This window comes from Acytostelium subglobosum (genome assembly GCF_000787575.1).
Source record: "Acytostelium subglobosum LB1 DNA, scaffold: scaffold5, whole genome shotgun sequence".
NCBI classification, from domain to species: domain Eukaryota; phylum Evosea; class Eumycetozoa; order Acytosteliales; family Acytosteliaceae; genus Acytostelium; species Acytostelium subglobosum.
Window position 1 is genome coordinate 672,043 of NW_012236527.1, and position 18,294 is coordinate 690,336.

General features: G+C 42.2%; 6 protein-coding genes across 6 annotated transcripts; 1 reads left to right on the forward strand and 5 right to left on the reverse strand.

Annotated features, from left to right (window-relative positions):
- Nucleotides 1-2,047: 2,047 nt before the first annotated feature.
- Nucleotides 2,048-5,486, forward strand: SAMD00019534_030400 (hypothetical protein; the record flags this gene model as incomplete). Its single annotated transcript, XM_012901173.1, has 4 exons — nucleotides 2,048-3,653; nucleotides 3,781-4,383; nucleotides 4,469-5,386; nucleotides 5,461-5,486. 4 exons carry the CDS (start codon nucleotides 2,048-2,050, stop codon nucleotides 5,484-5,486), a joined length of 3,153 nt encoding a protein of 1,050 aa, XP_012756627.1.
- A 4,450-nt stretch (nucleotides 5,487-9,936) lies between these two features.
- Nucleotides 9,937-10,851, reverse strand: SAMD00019534_030410 (hypothetical protein; the record flags this gene model as incomplete). The annotated part of the gene is made up of 1 exon (XM_012901174.1): nucleotides 9,937-10,851. The coding sequence occupies one exon, from the start codon at nucleotides 10,849-10,851 to the stop codon at nucleotides 9,937-9,939; it is 915 nt and encodes a 304-aa protein (XP_012756628.1).
- A 535-nt stretch (nucleotides 10,852-11,386) lies between these two features.
- Nucleotides 11,387-12,892, reverse strand: SAMD00019534_030420 (hypothetical protein; the record flags this gene model as incomplete). The annotated part of the gene is made up of 2 exons (XM_012901175.1): nucleotides 11,387-11,474; nucleotides 11,592-12,892. The coding sequence occupies 2 exons, from the start codon at nucleotides 12,890-12,892 to the stop codon at nucleotides 11,387-11,389; spliced, it is 1,389 nt and encodes a 462-aa protein (XP_012756629.1).
- Nucleotides 12,893-13,063: 171 nt separating this feature from the next.
- SAMD00019534_030430 (hypothetical protein) lies at nucleotides 13,064-14,656 on the reverse strand (the record flags this gene model as incomplete). The annotated part of the gene is made up of 1 exon (XM_012901176.1): nucleotides 13,064-14,656. A coding segment is annotated over one exon (1,593 nt), but the record flags the coding sequence as incomplete, so codon positions are not given.
- A 442-nt stretch (nucleotides 14,657-15,098) lies between these two features.
- SAMD00019534_030440 (hypothetical protein) lies at nucleotides 15,099-16,022 on the reverse strand (the record flags this gene model as incomplete). Its single annotated transcript, XM_012901177.1, has 1 exon — nucleotides 15,099-16,022. The coding sequence occupies one exon, from the start codon at nucleotides 16,020-16,022 to the stop codon at nucleotides 15,099-15,101; it is 924 nt and encodes a 307-aa protein (XP_012756631.1).
- A 616-nt stretch (nucleotides 16,023-16,638) lies between these two features.
- On the reverse strand, nucleotides 16,639-18,150 carry SAMD00019534_030450 (hypothetical protein; the record flags this gene model as incomplete). Its single annotated transcript, XM_012901178.1, has 1 exon — nucleotides 16,639-18,150. The coding sequence occupies one exon, from the start codon at nucleotides 18,148-18,150 to the stop codon at nucleotides 16,639-16,641; it is 1,512 nt and encodes a 503-aa protein (XP_012756632.1).
- Between the last annotated feature and the right edge of the window lie 144 nt (nucleotides 18,151-18,294).

Here is an 18,294-nt window from a genome sequence, read left to right on the forward strand (position 1 = left end):
GAATGATGCATGTTTTTCAGGCCCAAATATTTGTGTGTGATTGGCGAGTGATAGACCTTGTTTGATTATGTGTAGCACAGTAGTATTGACAACAGGTATTTCCAAAACAGTCGATTTTAGGTCGACATCGGTAATACTAAACAAAGCGTCATAGTCACAATCTTAATATAACTTTGGGACTTTGGTGTCTGATAATCATTCGAAGAATGAATGGACTGTGAATGGGGGATGACTCATCCGAGTCCAAGGCCCAGAGGCAAAGTATGATGTTTATGGAAAGGTAAGTGTTGTCAAGACTTACATGATTGTAAAGTAATATGTATTATAATATTGATGTGGAATATGATGTTTATATTATTATTATTATTACTTACAAGTTTGATTGAATGAATGATAACTCAACTGATGATGAAGTTGAACACTGAATGAATGGTCATTTATAAAGGTGTGGTAGAGGGGAATGAACAGGTGTAAACCATGGAGCATCTCTCAGTCAATCAAACTGGCAGCTCCTTTATTCAATCATACAGTCAATCTAAGTATTGACCAAGGATTAAGAGTGTTTATAACACCACCACAATGTGTGTGGCTGTGGTCAATGGGCGAGCACATTTGAAACAGGTCAGTGTGATTGACTGAGGTCCATTCAATTCCAAAGCCCCAAGTGTCAAAAACAAGGGTTGTTTTTACGTGTGGTTTTTGGGGCTTCTTTTTTTTGAGATCTGTTATCATAGCCATTAATGCCAAGATCAACAAGTCCAACCAAAATACGATATTTTGTGTGTAAGTGTCTTTTGACAATTAGAGTCTTGTGAGTGGAACAGAATAAGTTGGTTCAATCTTTTATTATTTGACTCGTTGTTTGATGTTGCCGAATTATGCATCATCGGTGTCCGCCTCAGATCATGTTTCAACCTTCTTAATAAAGAATATCAATTGCTGATTGGATGATTCAAAAGCTCCAAAGTATGAAACTGATCAATTTTGAGTACCTTGATATTACATGTACCCAAGGGTTGAGATTTAAGTAATGATACATCCCATTGGCTAAAGGAACACCACTATCAAAATGGTTTGATTGAGTAAAGGGTCACCCTTTAAGGCCATGGGCAGACCCTAACCAAAAAAGGACATTCAATCAATAATATTCTGTTGTTGGCTGGAGGAATGCAAATGTTATTTCTCACAACAGACTCAAACGAGTTGAACAACATCATTCCGAATTTACAATACACTCATACATTATCATTTGTATTTTAATAAATAAATATGTTGAAGGAGACATCCACTCACTTCAGATTGCTCCATGGATAAATGGGGATACTATTCCCTTAACTTAAAAGGTCTTGTTATTAATAATCAACCTACTCCATCATGAGTTGAAGTCAGTTGGAAATAATTCGACAAGTTGATATATTCTGAACAACAATAGAATCTAAACATCTTCTTACAATCGTGAGTATATATATATATGTCAGCTGGACTTTGGTTGATAAACTCGTCACTCACCAACTGCTTTTCCATTAGTGATCATTGTTAGAGCGAGGCTTGTGTTCATTTTCAAAAGAAAGATCACTAATGGAAAAGTAAAGATAATCCTATATATATACAATATGATACAGACTACAGTAGGTCATGATGTCATGTCACAAGTACTTAAGGCGTTTCTCCCAAGTGTGACTGTCGAGGCTCATGCAACAACAACACACAGAAGCAGAGACATGACAATGTCATTGTTGAGGTATTAAGCAACAGGAAATTGCTAAAGAGGATTGTCAACGTGAGCAAGATACCATATCAGAAGACATTCAAGTACAACGAGCTTAATGTTGCCATGATTATGTTGCGCACTCGAGTCTATTCGCACAATGACTGCAAGGGTACATGACATTTATGCGAGGAAAAAGAGAAACAGTGGAGGAGAATAAGATGGATTGGCAACAGATGACATCAATACTCAAACGATTGATATCATTCTTGTATTATGATGAGATCGATTTCTATGATTATGATGATTGTCAGGATGCATGCCACAATCGATCAACTTATGTATAAACCCTTCAAGTTGTTGTTGCGTTGCGAGGACATCGAGTTGATGAAACTGGCATGCAATCATATCACATTCAATCATAATGATGTACATGATTATTGCGAGGATGTATTCCGTCCATTGGTCGACGAGCAAGATGATGTACTCTATGGCGCCAAGAACAAACAACCTACCGATTCTGCCAAGTTGGAGCACTCACTCAACTTCCTCATTCAAGTGTACCAGCTCTATGGCAAGATTAAAAAACCGCCATCCAACGAGTCATTACAAGCATACAAGTCAGTACTCAATGTGGGCATGATATTCCTCAAGGTCTTTGCCTTCCTCTCGGCTACACCAAGAACGATTGATAAGCCACCTCTACTGCCGGTATCATTCGTCAGGAAGGGCATCTTTTTGAATGTGCGCCAGTCATACCAACAATCACATTTGGAGTCATTCATTCGATACTTCCTCTCGTTGGACAAGAAGAGACCTGGTCTGCTGCTTGGACTGGCAACCATCTGTACATTTGGCACATTGGACATGGTCAAGATTGCTCATCAGATCGTTTCAAAAGAAGGAGGTCTGCCTCTTGGACATGATATTAGGCTCCAAAGTGTGAGCCCCAGGTCATTGGACATCATGGAGTACATCCAACTTCACAACCTGTACCCAATGGAGACCATCGAGATACTCACTCATGTTGCCTTGATGGCCGACCCCAACATGCTCAAGTCATTCCTTGTAACATACCCTGATGCACTGTTCGGACAGACAAACCCAGATGACGAAGAATATCTGAACGTTGATATCATATCCAAGAGAATGATGAGGCATGATATGGACACACACAATGCCATTCGATCAATCTTGTTGGCCGAGTGTGAGCGATTACGTTGTTTGGAAGATGATGAGAGTGATTGTCTTATTCTTCGAGTGGATGAGATGACCGTTCAATCATACTCCAACAGTATTCTGAGGGAATCGACATTCGAACTACCTTTTGAGTTGGATGTTGATCCGGCCGTGGTAAACTATCTTCTCACTCAAGCACCGATTGGAGACTTCGGAACGGAGTTGACCTCTACAATCCTGGAGGCAGCTTGCCGACTTGGAATGACAGAGGGTGTTCACTTGATCGAGTTGCCCAATCAAGTGTTTGTCAATGTCCGATCCAACCCTTCATGCATGACCAGACTACTCTTGGCAGCACTCCAACGCGGTCATCTCACAATCTGTCAGTATCTCATTGATCGTGGCGAACGATTCGACTGGTCATGGGCCGGCAATATCTCCTCTGTTGATGCGATTATTGAAATGCAAAGACCAACAAACAATGATAAAGAGGCTATATTCTACGAGGCATGTAACAATAGCAACACCTCGATGGCAATGAACCTATATTCAAGAAGGTCTCAGGATATGGTGCTCTGTCGAAAGAAGTTGGCCGACTATGCCAAACAAAGTATCACTCGATGGGCCGACCCTGTCTACTTTGTGGCCTACATTGCAGGACTGATCGTCAAATGTCCACCAACAACCAACAACAATGGTGCGTTGTACAACCATCAACTTTCCAAGAATTCATTCATTCTTTTGTTTGTTTCAGTGTTTGTTATTGGTTTGAGAATGTCAAACACTCCATTCAACCATTCATTTTTCAATTCAATTGAATTACCTTAATATCTCATTCAATCAATCAATCAAACAAACAAACAAACAAACAAACAAAATGATACATACTACAGATGGTGACGATGGCTTGTCACATGCACTTAAGGCGTTACTCCCAAAGTGTGACTGTCGAGGCTCGTGCAACAACAACAATAGCAGTGAGGACAAGCAGAGGCATGACAATTTCATTGCTCATGTATTGTTCAACAGGACATTGTTGAATATGATTGTTAAAGTTGGCAAGATACCATATAGTAAGACATACAAATACAATGAGCTCGAAGATGCCATGATTATGTTGCGCAACAAACAATTTCACTATGTGTTTGTGGAGCGTCTGATGCGAGATCACAAGATGCATTGGACACAGAATAGTTTGGAGAAGCTCATCGAGTTGATGCCCATTGCAGTATTCAAACATGTCCACAACGCATACAGATACACAATGCTCTATCATCATCAGCGAATGATGCAGCTCGCGTCCCGATACGGACGACTCGATGTTTACAGGTTACTTGAGAAGCAGGCAGACGACAACAAAGACATACACTATCATTTGTTTGAGAATGATTTCCAAGGCGATAATCGATATGACCATCTCAAGACTGCACTGTCATTGGGCCGGCGTGAGATGTTTGAATACCTTTTACCACTCGAGAATGAACGCTCATTCACAGGTAGGATACATAGTACTGTGTTTGAGCATTATATCGATTGGCAACAGATGGATACTCAAACATTTGATAAAATTCTTGGATAAAGCTGGCATGCCATTTATAAGTCAACTTCTGAATAGACCCTTCAAGGTATTGTTGCGTTGCCAGGACATTGAGTTGGTGAAACAGGCAGTCGATCATAATCATATCGAATTCAATCATGATGATGTCCATGATTATTGCGAGGATGTATTCCGTCCATTGATCGGCGAACAAGATGTACTTTATGGCCCCAAGAACAACCTATCACCTACGCAACCAGCTAAGTTGGAGCAATCACTCAACTTCCTCATTCAAGTGTACCAGCTCTACGGCAAGGATGTTCCACCATCCAACGAGTCATTCCAATCATGCAAGTGGGTGCTCAATGATGTGGGAGTGATATTCCTCAAGGTATTTGCCATCCTCTCGGTCACACAGAGATCGAGAAATCAGCAACCTCTTCTACCGGTATCATATGTCAGGAAGGGCATCTTTTTGAATGTGCGCGAGTCATACCATCGATCACAATTGGAGTCATTCGTTCTATACTTCCTCACCTTGGACAAGAGTAGACGTGGTCTGTTGCTTGGATTGGCAACCATTTGTACCTTTGGCACCCTGGACATGGTCGAATTATCTCATCAGATCGTATCAAATGCTCGTTACAAAGGTGTACCTCTTGGGAATTATATTAGGCTCCAAAGTGTTAAGCCCAGGTCAATGGACATCATTCAGTACGTCCAAATTCACCACCTTTACCCAATGGACACCTATGAGATGCTCCAACATGTTGCCTCGATTGCCGACCCACTCATGCTCAGGACCTTCATCGAAACATACCCCGATGCATTGACCAGACACCATATAGACATTGGATACATTTCTTCATATTTGTATTATCATGACATTGACACACACAATGCCATTCGATCAATCTTGTTTGCCGAGTGTGAGAGACTAGGAATCCTGGAGAATTCCAAATGTAATTGCCTTTATCATCGAGTGGATCATATGACCTTGGGACACTTTGAATCTTACTCTAAAAGGTTCTTAAAGTTATCTATATTCAATCCACGCCATGACTGTGATGTTGATCCGGCAGTGGTCCACTATCTTCTCACTCAAGCACCGATTGGAGACTTTGGAAAGAATTTGACCAAGTCTATCCTGGAAGTGGCTTGCTCACTTGGAATGACCGAGTGTGTTCATTACTTGATCGACTCGCCCAATCAAGTATTTGTCAATGTTCGATCAGACTCATTGTGCATGACCCAACTGCTCCGTGCAGCCTTCAAGAGAGGTCATCTCTCAATCTGTCAGTACCTCATTGAAAATGGCACATATATAGACTGGACTATGGTGGACACAATCTCCTCTCTTGATGCGATTATTGAAATGAAATCACCAACAGACAAAGACAAAGTGAATATATTCTACACGGCGTGTATGATTGGCAACATCACAATGGCCAAGAACATATATTCAAGATGGTCTCAGGAGATGGTACTTTGTCGAAAGATGTTGGTGGATTGTGTACTTGAATGCATCTCGAAAACTCCAAGGGGCGATCCTGTCGAACTGGTTACATTGATTACAGAACTGATCGTCAAATGTCCACCAACAACCAACAACTATTGGCCAGAAGATATATTTGTCAAGCATACGATCGATCTGGTGATGGTCAAGGAATACCTTCTCGACCAGTGGGTCCATGATAAAGAGTTTGGATTACAGGAGCTATGTATTCGATACCTCTTGGATGGACTGTCAGAGCAAGCGATCAAGAGATACACTGAAATCAATGTTTGGATATGGTATCTGAGTAGACACAATAAAGAGACCAATCAAGACTGGCCACCAACAGATGATGACAAGGTGAAACGACAGAGAACAGACAATAACAATCTTGATTGATACCTGATCATTGTATCGTACAACTTTTCCTGTGTGAGATTGACATTATTGATACAGTACCTTAATCAATGCAACAATTCCATTTCCCAATCATTCTTGTTGTTCATTCTTTCATTTTCAAAGGATGATCAATGAACAACATGTACAGATAAAATATACCTTAATATCTCTTTCAATCAAACAATCAATATGATGCAGACTAGAGATGGTGATGTTGATGATGACTTGTCACAAGTACTTAAAGGGTCTCCCAAAGTGTGACTGCCGAGACTCATGCAACAACAACAACAACACACAGAAGCAGAGACATGACAATGTCATTGTTGAGGTATTAAGCAACAGGACATTGCTAAAGAGGATTGTCAACGTGAGCAAGATACCATATCAGAAGACATTCAAGTACAACGAGCTTAATGTTGCAATGATTATGTTGCGCAACAAACAGTTTCACTATGTGTTTGTGGAGCGTCTGATGCGAGGTCACAAGATGCATTGGTCACAGAATAGTTTGGAGATACTCATCGAGTTGATGCCCTATGCAGTGTTCAAACGAGTCCACGACACCAACAGATACGCAATGCTCTTCAATCATCAAATGTGGACGGCTCGACTTATACAAGTTGCTCAAGCAGCAGGCACTAGACAACCCAGACATACTTAAACCCAACTATCATGACTACATGATTATACAAAGAAAGGATCATCCAGGCAAAGTCAAGTATGATTTTGGACAAGACCATCACCTGATCGCACTTAAACACGGCCGACTGGCGATGTTTGAATACCTTCTGCCACTCGAGACTGCGCGCACAATGGCAGCGAGGACAAAAAGATCAAGGGAATATATATTATCGGCAATAGAGTCTCAGATGGATTGGCAACAGATTGCTGCAATACTCAAACGATTGATATCATACTTGTATCAAAATGATGACGACGACGACGAATATGATGATGACGATGATAGTGATGATTTTTGTGGGCAAGGAAGCTATCTAACAAAGATCTATCAACTACTCAATAGACCTTTCAATATATTGTTGCGATGCGAGGACATCGAGTTGATGAAACAGGCACGCAATCATATCACATTCAATCATAATGAAGTACATGATTTTGCCAGGATGTATTCCGTCCATTGGTCAATGAGCACAATGTACTATGGCACCAAGAACAAACAACCTACCGATCCTGCCAAGTTGGAGCACTCACTCAACTTCCTCATTCAAGTGTACCAGTTCTATGGCAAGGATGTACCGCCATTCCAAGCATGCAAGTCAGTACTCAATGATGTTGGAATGATATTCCTCAAGGTCTTTGTCATCCTCTCGGTTACACCACGAACGAACGATTGGCAACCACACCTTCCTGTATCATTTGTCAAGATGGCATCTTTATGAATGTGCGCCAGTCATACCAACAATCACATTTGGAGTCATTCATTCGATACTTCCTCTCGTTGGACAAGAAGAGACCTGGTCTGCTGCTTGGACTGGCAACCATCTGTACATTTGGCACTCTGGACGGTCAAGAGTGCTCATCAGATCGTTTCACAGACTTGTATCAAGGGGGGTGCCACTTGGACACAATATTATGCTGTATAGAGTGTATCCCAAGTCATTGGACATCATGGAGTACATCCAACTTCACAACCTATACCCAATAGACACCATCGAGATACTCACCCATGTTGCCTTGATGGCCGACCCCAACATGCTCAGGTCATTCCTTGTAACATACCCGGATGCATCGATTAGAGACCCAGATGAACAAGGTCTGGATTTTGAAAGCATTTCTAATCACATGGACTATCATGACATGGACACACACAATGCCATTCGATCATTGCCATGGAGATGTTTCCATCGCTACATGCCTCGTAGAATGCATCCTCTTTGTTCTTGTTTGTTGGTGGTTGCATCTCTATCATCACATCAACATTTGAGATATTGTCGATCCACGACCAGTCGGTCAATCGTGCGCCACGATCAATGAGATACTGACAGATTGTGAGATGGCCGCGTTGGAGTGCTGCCAAGAGTAGACTGGTCATGTTGGAGGGGTCGGATCGAACATTGACAAACACTTTATGGGGCGAGTCGATCAAGTGAACACCCTCTGTCATTCCAAGTCGGCAAGCTGCCTCCAGGATTGTAGAGGTCAACTCCTCTCCAAAGTGTCCAATCGGTGCTTGAATGAAAAGATAGTTTACAACGGCAGGATCAACATCAGGTAGTTGGAATGTCGATTCCCTCAGAATCCTTTTGGAGTATGATTGAACCTATATTCAAGATGGTCTGAGGATATAATGCTCTCCAGAAAGAAGTTAGTGCACAGTTTCTTACTATGCATCTCTCGATGGGACGACCCTGTGGATGTGGTGATATTTATTGCAGAACTGATCGTCAAAAGTACGCCAATCAACAGTGGGACAGATGATGTAATGAACAGGACAACGATCGATCTGATGATGGTCAAGGAATATCTTCTTGACTCAGTGGTAAACGTTCAAGACCGTGACAAAGCACTTGGGTCAGAGTTATGTATTCGATACCTCCTGGAAGGGCTGCCAAAACCAATCATCAAGAAATACTCAGAGGTCAATGTTTGGATCAAGTATCTACGTGGGCAGTATCTAAAGACCAATCAAGATAGGCCACCAGCAGATAATAACATAGTCAAGCGACAAAGAACAGACAATAACAACAATTATTATTGATTACTGCAACGGGAAATGTTGCAAGGAATGTCCTGAGCATGGGTGGGTCGGCAGTCGAGCATCTCAATGGTGTCCGTGTAGTTGGATGTACTCCATGTTGTCCAATGACTTGGGTTTCACACTTGGGAGCGTAGTACCATCTCTCAACAATGGAGAGTAATATGAGCTTGGGAATGGCACTACTGTAAAGAGGATATGAAACATGAGTCTGATGTGATCATTGGCGGGCGAGGGTTAGTATCGCGCGCTCACTCAATCAATCAATCAATGTCGTCAATGTAATAACTTGGAGAGAATGAATGACCAACTCATGTTTCATATCCTCTTTACAGTTGTGCCATTCCCAAGCTCACATGGTCAAGATTGTTCCAGTGAACATGTCCAATATCCAAATACTCGTTGGATGGCGGTTTTTTAATCTTGCCATAGAGCTGGTACACTTGAATGAGGAAGTTGAGTGAGTGCTCCAACTTGGCAGGATCGGTAGGTTGTTTGTTCTTGGCGCCATATAGTACATCGTGCTCATTGACCAATGGACGGAATACATCCTGGCAATAATCATGTACTTCATTATGATTGAATGTGATATGATTGCGTGCCTGTTTCACCAACTCGATATCCTCGCCATACCTTGAAGGGTGTAACCAGAATTTGATCGATTTGTGGTGCGCACGTAGATGCCAGACAATAGTCATGATAGTTGGTTTTAGTATCTGGGCCAGCCAGCAGAACTGGCTGGATTAATTAATGATAAGAATGCAAAGAGTCGACCGGGGTAGCCGGAATGATCTAGAAATGGTGTCAAAGTCGAAGGTTGAATGAATAATATGTTAATGAGATTAACGAAGTTAATCGGAATTTATTGATTTAATCTAAATCTAGCAATCCAGACACCATTTCTAGATCATTCCGGCTACCACGTCACTTTCGATACCGCATTCATCAACGCCCATCTTGATCCAGAACTGTCCTTGGTTGCCCCAGGAGGTGGTCCATGAGTTGTTGACGATCCAGTATGGAGTGCCGTTTTGGGCGCCCCATCCAATAATCTTGACACAGTGACCTCCGAGGTCCTTGCCAGTGGTGTGAACGTAGATACCAGACTTGTATCCGACAAAGTCCTCGTAAACGGTGAAACAGGCCTCAACTGGACCGTTGGTCATGATCTCAGTTTGGATGACAGAGGCAGCTGGGTGAAGAGAGTAGACAGTGGTGACGTGGTGCTTGTCAGACTCGTAGTCGAGAGAGTCGTTGGCACACTTCTTGACACAGGCTGGGGTGTCAACAAAGTTGAGGCATGGCTGTTGGGCTGGTGGGCAGGTTGGGATGGTGTATGGCTGGCACTCAGCTGATACAACTCCGGTCTTCTGGACCCACTTGTAGGCAGAGTAGGCATCACCACCGTTGCAACCGTCCATGGAGGTGTCACAGGTGACGAGGTCCTGGAAGGAGAGCTGGATGGAAGTGTTCTTCTGGATGCAATAACGGTCAGAGATGGACTCGATGGCACCAAAGGCCCAGCATGAACCACACTCAGCCTGGTTTTGGATGGCGCCAATGGTCTCACATTGTGGCCATTGTTGACGGGCGTCAAAGGCGGTTGGGACAGCATCGAGGGAGAATGATCTGACTGGGAATCTCTGGCGGTGGGCGGCTCTCTTGAAACCCATTGGTGGAAGATGGTTCTTGTTGTAGAAACCGCTCTTCACCTCGGTCCAAAGTCCGTGGTCAATGACGACTGGTCTGTTGTTCTCGTGGTTGATGGCCACGGCAACACAGACGAAAATGGTGAACAAGAGTGCAACTCTGAGCATTTTGTTATGTATAAATAATATTATATTTGTATAATGTACAACAAGGTATTTTAGTTTGATAGATGTTTGAATGAATGTGAACTTGTTAGAGTTGCAGCACGTGTCGCAGTGGAGCAGGTTTGTTCGGTCGGAAGAGAGTAAAGAAAAGTAGTGTGGGTGCGTTGAAGACTCTAAGTAATCCAAATTAAATCGTAAATAATATCCTAAAACAGTTGATAGATTGAGGATTGGGAGGCAATCACATCCAATTGTGGGGATGTTGTTGTTTTGTGCATGCCAAGGGTTTTAATGGTGGGTACATCAAGGTCCGATACGTCATTGGAGAATGCTCAAATGAAATTTCCAGCAGTTGAAAAAACATCAAAATCCCAACCTCAATCCCCCAAAAAATGGATCAGAACGTTCTTTTTTGGAATCCTCGACATGACCCATCACACACTCTATGAATATGATATCTTTGATTGACTGGAATAGATACAATAATACAAATACAAGTTGTAGTAGGATTGTAGGAGATTACGATTGTTATGACAGTTTAATGTGACCCTTTGATGATTCTGTGGAAGTTGTAGGACCATGAATGTTTTTGATATTGACCGACAAAGTCACCAGTGTCAGGAAGTCTGTCAATCATTAGTTTTTCGAATTGCGTTTGATCAGTGATTTCAAATAGGACATTGTCAACGTTGGATTGTGGATTAGAGGACAATTGATCAAACAGAAATACAAGGTCATCATACTCCTTGGCAGTGCGAGACTCCAAAATATCGTTCTGCTCAAGGTCCAACTCGACATCATCTGGATCCGTGATGCCAATTAGTATCGAGTGTAGGTTGGTATCGCGCACCAACACTGGAATCAATTTGGACTTTTGATCATCCGTGAGGAATAGGTAGTCGCCAAAGAATATACTGGACAATGACTTGCTGGTGCAAACAAAGTCGAGGAATTGATCAAAGTTGTCGGCGGTCAGGTAGTGTCGATGATCAAACAGGAATAGTCGCACCAGGTTGGATGTTGGATTCAGTGTGATGAATGATGTGAATGCTGCAGGTGGGATCTCGTTGCGTAGGGATAGGTTACTGAGTGTTGACGGCACCTTGGACATGACCAGAGGTGACATGCGCAACTGGAAGATACTGGGCTTGGCAAAGATGGTCGCGAGCAAGTCTGCACTCACAGGAAAAGGTGTGCTGAGTATGCGAATGTCGCGAGACTTTACATAGTCGATGAGTCCAGCGTTAAATTCGGCCATCTTTGTCGACGAGTAGAATGGAAATGTGAATAATTTGAGTTTCTTGATGTGTTGCATTGTGGACAGTCCTTGAAGGAATGGTCTAAGGTCGCCCAAGTACAGCTTCTTAATGTGGAGTGAGTGAATGTGACTTGGCGCATTGGACAGGATGCCAAAGAATCGCTCAAAGAACTTTGTGGTGGTCTCCTTGCACTCGTTCGACACCTCCATTTCGATGTGTCTCGTGTTGAACGTTGAAAAGAGGCTGACCTTGGTCAGAGTTGGCGCGGTGTGCTCCAGCATCGACAGTATATGATCATGTCCTTGAATGTGATCGAGAAAGTGTATAGAGATGATTGATAGTTGTGGATATTGGTTGCGATTGATGTATTCTAGCAGTGTGGGCAGAGATTCATCAGTGTCTTCTGGGGAACGCAATGTCAACTTGCGTAGCGTGTTATTGACGACATCAAACAATGTTGTTACTTCTGTCTCATACTCTGTGATTGGTGCGGGACCGATTGAGAATACATCCAGTCGTGTTATTCGTGACAGCATTACCGCAAGTTGTTGGGGTTGTGCTTCGTAGTTGGTGATCAGGTCATCCATATGTTCTAGTTGGGCATTGAGACCTGTTGCGAAGCGATAGGGGAAGTGTGGACTGTCCAAGTGTTGTCCCATTCCGGGTCTGCTGAACATTTGACCGTTGAGCATACAAAGATGATGTTTAGCAACACGTCTGGCAAACATCTTGCATACCAAGCACAGTGATAGCCTCCACTTGGAGCTCGCAAAGAAGTTGACCATACTATAGTGTATGATCCTTGCCAGAACAATGTCAGGTAGCACAGTAATAGTGTCACTCATTGTATATGTATATGTATATGTGTATGAGTATCTATTTGTGTGAATTGAATGAACAATGAAATGAAGAAAGAAGTGTTATCGTTTCCCAAAATATTTATTTATTTATTTATTTAAATCATCATCAATTGATATGATTGATTGAATTCTGTGGAAATTATAAGTCCATGAATGTTGATGATATTGTCCAATAAAGTCACCAGAGTCCAACTTGCGATCAATCATTATTTGTTCAAATGACTTTTGGTCGGTCACTGTAAAGTAGATATTGTCCATTTTGGATTGGGGACAGTCAGCCACATGACCAAATACTTGTACAAGGTCATTGTACTCTTTGATTGAACAGGTTTTGATATTGAGTGCAACATCCATCTCTGTCTCATAAAATTCTATCATTGGGTCATCAGAGTCGGCGACTGACAGAAGCAATGATTGAATGTTTGTTTCTCCAACAATCACTTGTATGATTGAATTCTTCTCCTGGTCCGAGAGGTACAATACATAGTCACCAAGGAAAATACTGGCCAATGACTTGTTGGTTCGAAGGAACAAGAGGAATGCATCAAAGTTGTCCGAGGTCAAGTAGAGATGATGTTGGTTAAGTTTGAGAGAGACCAGGTTGCACATTGAATTCATCGAAAGGAATAATGTAAACACCGATGGCAAGGTATTGTAGCTCAAGAAAAATGTGTGTAGAGTGTCTGACAACTTGGACATGGCCAGCGCTGACATTCTTAGTCGGTTGATACTTGGTTTGGCCACGAGTGTCGAGAGAAGATCTGCACCCACTGGGAATGGCAGAGTGAGTCTGGTGAGGTCACGGGACTTGACAAGGTCGATGATGCATGCATTAAAGTGATCGATTTCCATCTGTGTGTAGTATGAGAATGTGATCAACTTGATTTTCTCGAGATGTTTCAATGTTGATAGTCCACGAGAGAATGATACCAAATTGCCCAAGTATAGTTCTCTGAAATGAATAGATTGAATATGGTTCTGCTCTCTTGATAGGATTCCAAACAAACTTTCAAAGAACTTGGTCGTTGTCTGTTTGACCTGCTCGGTCACCTCCAAGTTCATATGTCTTGTATTAAAGTTTGAAAAGAAGCTCAACTTGGTGAGCGTAGGACTGGCGTTATCAAACAATGTCAGGATCTTGTCATGTCCTTGAATCTCGTCGAGAAAGTAGATAGAGATGATGGACAGATTTTGAAACTTGATGTTGTTGATGTATCCCAACAGGGTGGGCAGGCTCTCGGCCTTGTCGGTGGGTGTTCGCAGTGTCAACTTGGTCAGATTGTCTTTGATGCCACCAAACAACGTCTTGATCCTACTCTCGTGATGGGGCAGTGGGACAATCAACGTAGTGTATGATGGCCCGTCAACGCGTGTCAATTGTGTGAGCAATGACACAACGTGCTCAGCATGTATGTTAAACAACGTGTTCAACTGCTCTAGTGATGTAGTGAGGCCTGTTGCTTGTTTGTATGGGAAGAAGGGATTGGTAAAGTGTTGTCCAAAGTCACTCTTTGTGAGCAAGCGTCCATCGAGCATGGTCATCAATGACCACACACGTTTAGCAAACAACTTGCACACCAAACACAATGACAACTTCCATTTAGTCATAGCAAAGAAGTTCTTTACACTATAACCAATTATCTTTGATAATACATGATGAGGTAGGTTATAAGTTGTCAATGTTGTCATTTTTCTCTTAATTAAATAAATTAATATATATTATACTTATTTGATTGAATAATTATCTGTAGTTGTTTTCAATGAATGATTCATTGGTTCTATTGGCAAAACTTTTAAAGTATAAGGTCAATCTATTTGCAAATGATCAAACATATACTTAAACTTTAACAGATGTATAACCTATATATATATATATAATCATTCTTATTATTTCTTTTCTTTTTTGTGTGAACAAGTTGAATAAATGAATTCAAAGACAAAGGAACTGAATAAAGTGGTTGCCCTATGCACGCATCACACTCAACAAACACACAAACGCAATGTTACAGATACAGATCCTCAATTTATTACTAGATTAGGAAATAGTTACCACCCTGTGGAAGTTGTATGATGATGAAGAAGAGTGAAATCGTCCGATAAAGTCACCAGTATCAAGCCTGTTCTTTGGCAACTACATCATCTGTTGGAATTGTTTCAACTCTGCAATGTCATAGTAGATGTTGTCAACATTGGTCTGTGGATATGCAGCCAACTGAACAAACAGTTGTCTAAGGTCTTCAAGCTCTTTGATTGATCGCTGCCTTCTCTCTTCATCTGATGGGACCGCTTCATCTGAGGGATCTTCACTTTGGAGCGATATACCGAATAGCAATGATTGGATGTAGGTCTGGCACACCAACACACTCAACAGTGCGGTCTTCTGTTCAGTGCTAAAGAGGAAGTAGTTGCCAATGTATATGATCGCCAGTGACTTGTTGTTACGAAGGAATTTGAGAAACAGTTCAAAGTTGTCGTCAGTGATATAGATCTGAGGTAGGTGTAGTCGAACTAGGTTGCACATAGGGTTCAATGTGACGAATGATGTGAATGCTGATGGCGATAAATCATAACGTAGACTAAGGTTACTTATGTTCTTTGGTAACTTGTTCATTACCAATGGAGTAATGCGTAGGGTAACAATGTTTGGTTTGTTTAGGATGGCGGATAGAAGTTCAGAGCCCACTGTGAAAGGAGTATTGAGGATGGTTAGATCGCGGTATTGAACAAGCTCGATCAAGCCATCATTGAAGGAATCCATCTCCTTGGGTGAGTAGAAGTCCTTGTAGGAAAGTAGTTTAAGCTTCCTAATGTGCGTCAGCTTCAATAGTCCACGCAGGAATATGTTTAGATCGCCAAAGTACAGATCTCTCATGTGGAGGGAGTGCAGACAGCAATGCTGTTTGGCCAGTATGTTGAACAGGCGATCAAAGAACATTGACGTGTCGGGCTTGGCTACTTTAGAGTAGGTCATGTCCATGTAACTCGTGTTGAACGAAGAGAAGAAGCTGAGCTTGGTGAGTGTCGTGGTAACCTTGTCCAGGAAGGAAATCACCATATTATTTGATTGAATGTCGTCCAAGAAGTGTATGGTGATGATTGATAGATGTGGATAATTGAAGAGATTGATGTATCTCAACAGAGTGGGCAGGGTTTCTTTGCTATCGATTGGAGTGCGCAATGTCAGCTTACGGAATCCTTGACGCCATCAAACAGTGACTTGACTTGACTACCATACAGCCCCACTTCACCTAGTGAAGATGTATACGGGAATACATTCAGTCGAGTGAGTTGTGACAACAATGATATCAATGTCGATCATTAGTGAATTCAACTGATCGAGTGTGTCAAGCCTGTTGAGTGTTGGTAGGGGAAGTGTGGACTGGTGAAGTGCTGAGCAAAGCCAGTACGTGTGAACAACTCTCCTTTGAGCATTGGCAGCCTTGTCCACACATGTTTGGCAAACAACTTGCTAACCAAACACAGCGACAGCCTCCACTCCATATTGTCCTGACAAAGAAGTTGGTTAAGCAGTAATGTATGATCCTAGACAGTACATGACGTGGCAATGTCTGCTGTACAGGTATTATTGTTGTATCCATTACAAATATATTTATTTGATTGATCAATCAAGATTTATGAGTGTAGTTCACTCACTCATCATTGATCAACCATCATTTTTTTCCTCCCTCAAGCCGATGGAAGATGTAGGTTGATAGTCTTGGAGCAAAGTGTCCAACAAAGTCACCTGTATCCAGTAGACGACCATTGATCATCTCGGCGAATAATGAGCGATCGGCAACGTCAAACTCGATGTTGTCAATTCTTGATTGAGGACTTGATGCCAATGTCCAAAACAAGAGTTGGATCCCTTCATAGTCTTGTTCAGTGCATTCTCTAACACGATCCAGTGATTGACCTTGCTCGAGATCATCATAATGATTCTCTCTTCCAATCAGTATCGACTCCAAGTTGGTCTCGCTTACGACCATGTCGAACAACTTGGCCTTTTGCAAGATGGTGAGATACTTGCACGCACCGAGGTAGAGACTTGACAATCGTTTGTTACTTCGAAGAAAGTCGAGGAACAGATCAAAGTTGTCATCGGCGATGAGGTAATGATGATGATCATGCAGGAACAGTTGTAAGAGGTTGCAATTTGGATTCATCTTGAGGAATGATGTGAAGGCTGCTGGTGTTGTTTGATCCCTAAGCCAAAGTTTCTGAATGTTGTTTGGCAACATGATTCCTTGTGCCGACACCAGTGATGTTTGAATGCTAAAGATGCTCGGCTTGGCCAAGATGCTGGCTAGTAGTTCATTGCCTACGCCAAATGGTGTGTGGATGACTGTTAGATGGTCAAGCATCTTGACATAGTCGATGAAGCCCGAGTTGAACAGGTCCTGCAACGCCTGCTGCGAATAGAACTTTGATGGGAGAGTGGACAACTTGAGCCTCTTGACATGTCTCAGCTTGAGCAATCCGCGAAGGAATGGACCAAGGTAGCCCAGATGCAATCGTTTGATCTTGAACGTGTCTAGATGAGTATTGCCCTTCTCCAGGATGTCAAACACTCCCTCAAAGAATTTAGTTGACATGTGCATATGGTGCTGTGAAGGGATGGTCAAATCAGATTGTTGCGAACTCAGTATCGAGAGGAATCCTAGCCTTTTTAGATTGGGCGCATTGTGCTCCAACAGATCCAAGATCGAGTTGTATAGACTGTCGACGTTATAGATGAACATGATGGTGATGCTGGTGAGATGTCTGATTGGGAGGTCTTGTGCAGGGTAGTGCCGCGCAATGGTCGACTGAAGGTATACTGTGTGGATCGATTGTCGTTCACTGATCAAACGGAACACAGACTGGATCATTCGATCATTATCATATTCATGTGAAGGTAGTTGGTACAGCGCCAAAAGGTTGAAGCGTGACATCACCTCTTTAAACATTTCATCTGGCAAAGAACTGTTTGTGATCATATCTTTCAAATGATTGAGTCCTGCTAATATGCCTGTAGAGTATCTGTACGGGAAGAATGGGCTGTTGTAATGATCTCGAATGTCAGACTTGGACAGTAGACTTCCAACAAAGATGGTCCTCTGTGTTAATGAATGCTTGGCAAACAGCTTGGACACCAAGCTCAGTGACAACTTCCACTTGGGACATGCAAAGTAGTCCACCATGCTATAATGTATGATCCTGGACAACACAATGTGAGGTAGGGTGATTGGTTCATCATTCATCTTTATATATCTATATTTGATTGATTGATTGATTGATTGATCAAATGAAAAGGATGAAGCAGGTCCGGATTTTATTTGTCACGT